Source organism: Zeugodacus cucurbitae, chromosome 3 (genome assembly GCF_028554725.1).
Source record: "Zeugodacus cucurbitae isolate PBARC_wt_2022May chromosome 3, idZeuCucr1.2, whole genome shotgun sequence".
Taxonomy (NCBI): Eukaryota; Metazoa; Arthropoda; class Insecta; order Diptera; family Tephritidae; genus Zeugodacus; species Zeugodacus cucurbitae.
The window spans coordinates 57,634,226-57,643,565 of NC_071668.1; the positions used below are offsets into that span (position 1 = coordinate 57,634,226).

Sequence of the window (9,340 nt, forward strand, 5' to 3'; positions counted from 1 at the left end):
GCTGTCAACGAAGCAACACATAAGACAGCAAACAAAACGAAAGCATAAAATAAAAACAACTTTTTATTAATACTACATAGACGTAAAAATGTTAAACCAGCAAAGGCACTAAGCTTTATTAATATCATTTTACAACGGAAACAATAATAAATTTATAAGTAATTAAGAAATATGCTATCACTTGAGTGCATAAAAACGACAAAAAGTGCAAAAATTTAACAGTGCTGCGAAATAGCAAATTAATTGTAATGTTTTTGTGGTCATTGCCAACGTTTTCCCGTTGTTGTTGTATACGTAATTCTTCCATGGTCATTAATATAGCCATCTACGTTTTATCTTTCCCATAATAAATATATGTGACTGTGTTATTCTATGTCGCTTTAATTAACATTAGCGCAGTGGTGCAGTTGCGGCAGTAGAAGTGTAATAACAATTCGAAAATAGGTAAATAATACATACATACGTATACATATGTAATTCCGTGTAATATAACGTGTAATATTCTTAAAATTTCAGACGAACAAAGAACCACGACGCCAGCGGGATTTGTAACTAATGTTATATATTTAGTGACGTTACTTATGCTGCAAATAAGAAAAAATGGATCCACAAAAAATAACTGAACTGGCAAATTTGTTACGAAAAAATGGTGATAAAATTTTAAGTTCAGAGTTCTCGCTGACACTATCAGGTATTAGACTAAATTTCAAGTGATTTAATGCAAACAATTTATATCTTTATTACGGATATGATTCATTTTACTTAGCCGTCATTATTTGCCATTGCAACAAATGTTAATTTTCCAATGTTTTGCTTTTTAATTTATTTTCTTAATTAATTGTTCCATCTGTTGCATTGTTTTGATTTATTTTTAGCAACACAATTTGACAGTTTATTTTTAGGCAAACATATGTTAGTGTATTTCCAAGTGTAATTAAAAAAAAAAAAAACAATAACAAAAGAAAGCTGTGAATGTATTTTAAATAAAAATAAACAATTTAGCAGCTAGCAAAATATTTTCGGGTTTGGCCTATTGAATTCGATTAAACTATTTACATAGCTACATTTCCATTAACAAATATTTACATTCATTTAATTCAAAGTGTATTCAACAAAGTGAACTAAGTATTTGACACACCCGTTTTTGACAATAAAATAGTAAACAATTCATGTATTTATTTACATTAACCCGTCTTTTTTATCTTGAACAATATAATATATATTGATAAAATTGTTTGCAATTTGTCAGTTGGAGCACAAAACATTAGTAAATTGCTTCCATGAGTTGTTTTGCATAATCAGAAAGTATTCGGCACTTTCTTTTATTCATTTAAAAAATATTTTTTTTTGGTTTGAAATTTGTTTACTTTTGAATTTCAAAATTTGAATTTTTGAATAAATGTAAGAGTTAAATCAATGGCAACAAACATGTCAAATTTGGGTAAAAAAAATTAAATGTCATATACTTAGTTCACTTTGTTGAATACACTTTGATTTAATTGTGCTTTTGTGTCGCAATTTGTATTTAGAACAGCAAAATTACAATTTTACAAGTATATTTGTATATACATTAAATGTGCGCTGATTATGATTAGTTGTTATTTTGTTTTGTTTTTACTATTGTCTTCTGCGCTATTATACTAGGCACTAAAGTAGTGCAAGCTCAAAAGCAGCACATTAACGCGTGCGTTATCAGTTACTATAGCTTCTGTAACCTATCATGCAATGCCTTAATGATTTTCTAAGAATTTACAATTACATATGTGTGCTATTTCTTACAGGTTCACTGCTACGCGCATTAAATGACTCATTTACACTAATCACAGATGGCGCAGCCGAAATCGGTACTTCACCGCAGACCTTCCAAGTTGCCAAGACGGTCAATTCGAGATCGCCTGTTTTCACGGATTTACAGCTTATTTATGATTTTGTACAGAAAACCCCATTACTTTGCATTGTACACTATGCTACAGATGAATACTTTGACGGCACAATTGATATCAGCAAATTCCGTGCGTTACGGCGGCTCGAAGTGCAGAAGACAAGTGTACGACAAGTGGTCGGCATACAACGATTACGTGCGCAATTGCAACAGCTTATCTGTGTGAAGAGCCTGACGAGTGTTGAAGACATTATAACGCGTTGCGGTGGCGACAACTCTAATGGCTTTGTGTGGAATGAGTTGAAAATCGCCGATTTTAGTTACAATAATTTGCAACGCGTTGATGCCGCATTAGAATTCGCACAATTCTTACAACATCTTAACTTGCGGCATAATAAATTGCGTAGCGTAGAGGCCGTCAAATGGTTGCCGCATTTAAAAACTTTGGATTTAAGTTACAATTGCTTGCAATGTGTGCCACAATTTCATTTAGAGGCCTACAAGCGACTGCAATCATTGAATATGAGCAATAATTTTGTTGAGGATCTCATGGGTATTGCGAAATTGGAAGCACTCACCGATTTAGATCTATCTGACAATTGTTTGCTTGATCATTCGTGTTTGTTGCCACTCAGCGCGCTGATCACATTAAACTATCTAAATCTGTATGGCAATGCATTGTGTTGTCATCCCAAGCACCGGCTGGCCACCGCACAGTTTCTGCACAAAAACACCGCCACTGTGAAATTCTTATTAGACTTGGAACCGCTTTCGAAGAGCGAAAAGTCTGTGACGGGCAGCCAACAACTGCGTCATGTCGGTGCGCTCAATCGCTATGCGCAGAGATCATCTTCTACTTCCATTAACAGCAGTCGTGTGCCATCTTCAACACACACACCCTCATCCAGTGTGGGTTCATTGAGTTCCTTCAAATTTAATGTTAGTTCTACGAACAGTGTTAAAGCAGCTAATGGTATGCGAAAGTCATCGTCTAAAACACGCACAGTCGATATCATTGAAGATGAAGGCGCGTTGCCGCAGACAACGGACGAACGCGATGAGGCCATGTTGGCCGAAAAATTAAAACCGGTTAAAGTTGCGCTGGAAAAAGTAGACATATCAGAGCAAGACACACAACATTTGGAGGCGAAGAAGCAAATTGAGAACCTGCGCGAGAAATATGGTGTCAATTGGTTGCAATCCGGCAATGCGGAAATGATACAAAGTGCTTTAGGTACATACATATATCAACAACTATGAAAATTACATAAAAAATGTTGAAATAAGAATATTCTTCATTTACAGGTATGGAAACTAAAAGTAACACAGCAGCAACAAATACTTCCCGGCAACAGCTCGATGATTTCTTGGGTGAACTTTCGGAGTCAGCGCTTGCGTCTTCACGCCCCACGTCGCAAACGCAATACGATAACAATGCAACGTACGACAGCACATTGCGTTCATCAACACCGCTTTATGAGAGTCGTTTAAGTGGTGAAGTGTCCAAATTGGAGTTACACGCCTCACCAATCAAAGCAAATGGCGCTAATGACAACAATGATGCAACAATGTACCAAAGTATGAACAGCACCAACTCGTACACAAACGAAAATCAGACTTTTTATAGAACTGTAAATGATTCGGATAACACATTAATGCAAACGGCAGCTGACTCTTTGAGTTCTGCTTTGGAGCAAGCAAATATGAGTGATGATGCTGAGACTGAGGTCGAAATTGATGATGAGCCGCCACATTTGAAAAATGTCTATGCAAATGCAACAATTGAAGAATCCGATGGTATGTATAGTGCAATAATTTACGATTTTTTTATTTTTATTTTTTTTTGGTAAAAGCTTTTATAGGGTTTGAGGTTAATTGAAAAACATTTTTATCTCAAAATTTATATTTTAATATTATTCTTTCTTTTTTTTATAAATTTTCAAAATTTTCTACATTCCAAAAAAATATAAAATTTTTCTTTTCAGTCTCTGAGCCCGAGGACGATGAAGTAACCTACATAGTTTACACTATGCCACGCAATGAGGCCGTATTCTTAACCATATCAGAGAATTATTTGCGTGTACGTGATACCTTAACGCAAAAGTAAGTTACTAACATTTTTTTTATTAATATTTGTGTATATTAAAAATATTGTGTTCGCATTTCAGAACCATAACCAAGTGGAGCTTGAAAATATTAGAATCCTGTGATCGCATAAAATCAAATACGATACGTATAAATTTTGATACAATCAAAGCGGATAAAAAGGAACGTATCTACACCGTTGAGGACGGCTTATGTCAGGTAAAATTAAATATTTTATAACTATAGTCAAATACTTGAACTTATAAGATTTGTTTGTATTAGGTCTAATAAGAATATTCTAAAACATATCACTGTTATTGTACTCAGCTTGCTTCTATAATACAAAATCACTAAAAAAACTTAGTGTGATAATAAATCGTAAATAAATTGTCGCTATTTTTCTGTGCTATAAATAATATTTGATAAGAATCGAGTTAGTACATTTTTCGAAAGCTTAAAATAGAAATACATTTATAGTAAATCCAGCATACTATTATAATTTGAACTCTTTAACCTCTCTAGGAACTGGAACGCAAATTGCGCGACATACTCTCCCAGCGTGATCTCACCGAAATGAATCAAACCGTCTACCGTTGTGTAAATTGCACTTGTCAATTCGCAGTGGAAACTAAATATAAGCCGCAGAATCAGGGTGAGTTGTTTATTTTATACACACACAGACATACATTTAAATACAAATGTTTTCGCCTCAATGTAGCGATTCATTGTCCCGACTGCAAGAGCAGCTTTGTTGCTGAAATACATGACATCCCCAAACCGACAATTGAACCAGCTACCGAAAAACTATCGCCCGCAGCTATCGTCGAGGAAACACCGCTCTACACAAACACACCGCCGAAAGCAACTACAGGTGTCACGGCGAGTATTGATGTTGCAATAGACACAAATAGTATTGGTAAGTGCACAGAGCGTGCATTAGTTTCTCACACGTATTAATACGAGAATGTTGTCATATTATTTATTTTGGTGCTAGCTATTTTTTAATTTGCCACAAAATTGTTCTTTCCGAAACCAAAAACTAAAAAAATAACTATTTGGTGCATTGTGTTTTCCAAATGTGCATATGTATGTATGTTTGTATATGTTTGTTATCATTTGTAAATGTTTAGTTTTTAGTTTTAATTATAATATAATTATTATTCAGTATACATATACAATGCTATAATAATTTTATTTCTTTTCTTCATTTGCATGCTCTACTACGATGCAAACAAACCAAAAAAAAAATATCCACTCAACTAACATCTAATTATCTTGTGTACTGTTTTTGTAACACAATTTTATCAAATTATTAAACTACAACATATAAAAAAACTGCATTGCTAAAGTTAAAGGATCAACCAGGCTTACTGCAATTAACCCAACAAAGCATAGGAATCCACTACAAGGGCTAAAAAGTTAATATCATTTTTAATTGAAATTAAAAAAAAAAAACAAATATTAGCAAAAGCAGCATTGATTACGCAAAATTTTCTGCAAATTTTAGTTTGAACAAATATTTTCAATGCTAAAAATAATATTCGATCAATCCCAATCAATGCTACTTGAAAGTATTTTCACAAAAATTGTTATACATTCTGACACCCTGTGCCCAAACTGCAGACAAACTGTAGGCAAAATTCTTCATGATTTCACAAATAAATAGAAGCAAAGATATATTATTTTTGACTAGTCGCAACAGCCAGTTAGAAAAGAAAGCATTTTACATATATGTACATACATATTTAACTATAACAAATATCTCGTAGTGTAAAATATAAATTAAATTGTGTAAATCAAAAATTAAAAATTAGTATACATTTGGGACTCAGTGCAAACAAGAAATCATTTAACGCCACAAAATTAACCACAATAACAAAAATCCTCATAACAGCTTGGGTGCAGGGTACACATACGCAATTCAATTGTTGCATTTTAATTTTATAAATTTTTCGCTAAAAAAATTAGCAACTACAAATGTACCTTTCTATTTTCACAACCCAACCTGCAACAACTCGATTAAACCAACCAACAACCATAAAGGCTCTGCTAATTCACTTAACGAATCCTCGTCCTGCTCGAAAATTACCAACTCACAAAACTCCTTCGATTCTAATCAATCGGTTGTGGGCAGCACCAATACGGAACGTCAACAGGAGTTCACCGGCGAAAGCAGCGATGTCGATATCATTTCCAATCCAAGTCAATCCAGTATTGAGGTTTTGGATCAACACACCAGTCGTAAGGCATCTGAGGAACGACGCCTAACGCAACAGATGTCACCGCTGGCGGAGAATTATGACCTCAGTTATACGCAAAGCTTTATTGAACGTGAATTTGGTAATGCTGCTAGAGCAGCAATGCTTGAAAATCAATTGGATCATGGAAAAATCACAACAGCTACGACAGCGAAAGCAACACCAGTAACGACAAGCAGCAACACTGCTACTCCACAAACGTTTGCTTCCACTCTTGCTAATACAGCTCAAGTTCAACTTATCGAAAGCAGCTCATCCGGTTCGGTTACCGATAGTGTGTGTACCGCTTATGAACAACAACAACAACAGGAACTTTTGCAAAAGACATCCTCATCCGATGAGCTGTTATCAAAAAGTGCAGAGCAGGCAATCCTTAGAAACCTGCTGGCAGCTGAAAGTTTTGCATCACACTCACCAGAGCCAATAATAACACAAACGAAACCAGCAAATGGTTCAACAAATGCACAAAGTAGTACACAGGCAATAAAAAAGGAAGAAAGCAGCAAAGTATCATCCATGTTTGGTGGTGAGTGCAAATGCTGTTCCTTAAATACACCTGATATACTATAAATGGGGGTACTCTCGCGGAACTCGCTTGCTCGCAATGTTATCGGTTAATGTCTGTGAATGCATGCACACTCCAAAAGTATCAGACTGAAACAACTAATTTAGTAATATCTGCATGTCCGTCTGCGTCTTCAAAAAAGTAACTGTGCAACACATATATTCGGCATAAAGTCGAATAGAATAACGAATATAGTATATAAGAGCTGAGGTAATTTCTGAACCTATTTCACTCATTTTCACCTCCAAGGTACACTATATTCAGGAATATATGCTCACTTAATTTTGCTAAGATATTTCACTTATTAACTGATATATAAGGTATAAAGCCCACCGTGATGTTTACCATTTTTGGTACAGAGACACACTATTAGAAGAAAATGAGGCACTGTTCGATATCAGTGACCTTGAAAAGTTATAGTCGGATCTCCACAATTTTTCCACAAGTGACGTCACAGCTCAAATACAGTATTTGTGTAAAGTTTTATTCCCCATCTTCATTGGTTCCTAATTTATATATTTTAAACTGAAGGAATCAGATGGAATTCAAAATTCAGTTGTATGGGAAGTAGGCGTGGTTGTGAACCGATTTCGCTATATTCCATCCGTGTGATCAGGGTGTCAAGAAACATATATATACCAAATTTCATTGAAATTAGTCGAGTAGTTCCTGAGATATGGTTTTTGACCCATATGTGGGCGACGCCACATCTTTAAACACGTAAGGTGGAAGTGGCTGCAGAAAGTTTGGCTTACATAGCTTTATTGGTTTGCGAGATATTCACCAAAAACTTATTTAGGGGCGGGTCCACGCCCACCTTAAAAAAAAAAAAATACGTCCAGATATCCCTCTCCCTAGTGCGATCCTTTATAACCTTATTTATGGCTTAGTTGTGACACTTTATAAGTTTTTCTGTTTTCGTCATTTTGTTGGTGTGGCAATGGTCGCCCAACCCTCCTACGGTCCAGGTCCATTCGAGTTATGTAAAACTGACTGTCGGAACAATATTTACCACTTAAATAACTATAGCTAACAGAACTCGTTTATTGCACAGAAACTTAGCGTAATTCATTATAGAGAAAATCTAATTTCTTTGTTTCTTACACAGCTCTCGTTCAAACCACCAACAATCTCATGTCCAGCTCAAGGAAATCAAATTCGCAAGTCGATCAGAAGTGCGAACCCTACAAATTTAATTACACGGATTTCAACGATATAGATCATCGCCTAAAATTATACTTCTATCAAACGAAATTCGATGAGAACGAACAGTTCAAATGGGTGGCGCGTGGCCGCCTATATAATGACAATACAAAAACGCTCTGCGCCGGCATAGTGGTGATGTCAACATGCAAGTGCTATTTAATGGAGGCATTTGCGTCCGAAAATGAAGATGTTGCCAAGTGGTTGCGCTTGCTGGTGAGCGTCACAGCAGATCGGCTCGAAAGCATACAGTTGTTGCCGTGGAAACTAGGTTTGGCTTTTACATTGCGTGATTGGGGAAATTTTGAACTATTGCTGCAGGACATATTGCGCACCGACAGTTTGTTGCTGTACTTTGCGAGTAAGTATTATTAAATAATATATTTTATATTGTAAACATTTTTAAATAATTTTATAAATATATTCTTAGATAATTCGCTACCGTCACAGTGCGAACTGAAATATCAACCAACCAACGAGTTAGTGAAACGTATCAACAACGCTGTTACTGATGAACAGCTGAAAATGTGCGCATTACTTAATGCATGCACTGTCACCTGTGGCCAAGCAAAGCGTAACTTGAGCACTTGTACGCTCTTAACTACAGACACACATCTGTGCGTCAGCTCGAGTAAATTTGATTGGATTTCCACGACAGAAGCAGACGCCGAACTGGAGATTTGCATGAAACAATTGATGTCAAATCTTGTAGAAGTAGAGCTGATCGATGCTAATAGCTTTCTAATAAATTACCTAGACGAAACTCAGGATCAGAGTGAGACGTGGCAGTGCACTTTTGAGACAAAAGAGAATGCCAATAGTTGTTTAAATGCCATTGCACAATCATGGGAGAAACTTTTTGGGGTGTCGCTCTTAAATACGTAGACGTAAAACAACCGAAGTTTTCTAATGCAATTTTAAAGCATATGTATGTATGTAACTATATGTATATATGTATTCGGATTAATGTTTGTTTTGGTGCAGCGAAAGCTAAAAATGTTGACAAGGGTCTTATAACAACTAAATCGAATTGATATAGTTGTAGCCATATGTAAAGTAGTTAAATCGAAAACAGAAGAAATGTGAAAATTATGTTTAACAAATATGTAGACATTTATATTATATACAATGCAAATCATTTTATATACAACTATTTAATTATATAGCGTTAGTTCTTCGTACGTACATATATACATGTTAACCTTTTAACTAACTACTACACACACGCGTATATAATATGTTCAGTGAGCGTGAAGTTTATAAAAATTTATGTTTATTTTATCATTATTTCACTTTTGTTCAATTCCATTTACTGCAAATTAAAATTTATTTTTAAAACAAAACAAA

General features: G+C 35.1%; 1 protein-coding gene across 4 annotated transcripts; it reads left to right on the top strand.

Moving 5' to 3' along the window:
* Positions 1-31: 31 nt before the first annotated feature.
* Stk11ip_0 (Serine/threonine-protein kinase 11-interacting protein) lies at positions 32-9,340 on the top strand. 4 transcript variants are annotated; one of them, XM_054226617.1, is made up of 12 exons: positions 33-444; positions 517-691; positions 1,782-3,116; positions 3,170-3,679; positions 3,868-3,985; positions 4,051-4,186; positions 4,490-4,619; positions 4,686-4,883; positions 5,317-5,385; positions 6,011-6,751; positions 7,899-8,354; positions 8,424-9,340. In XM_054226617.1, the coding sequence occupies exons 2-12, from the start codon at positions 601-603 to the stop codon at positions 8,876-8,878; spliced, it is 4,239 nt and encodes a 1,412-aa protein (XP_054082592.1). In that variant the 5' UTR covers positions 33-444; positions 517-600; the 3' UTR covers positions 8,879-9,340. The 4 variants fall into 4 exon arrangements, with proteins under 4 accessions (XP_054082594.1, XP_054082592.1, XP_054082593.1 ...); XM_011192251.3 differs by having other exon boundaries at positions 34-444; positions 3,188-3,679; XM_054226619.1 differs by lacking the exons at positions 5,317-5,385; positions 6,011-6,751 and having other exon boundaries at positions 32-444.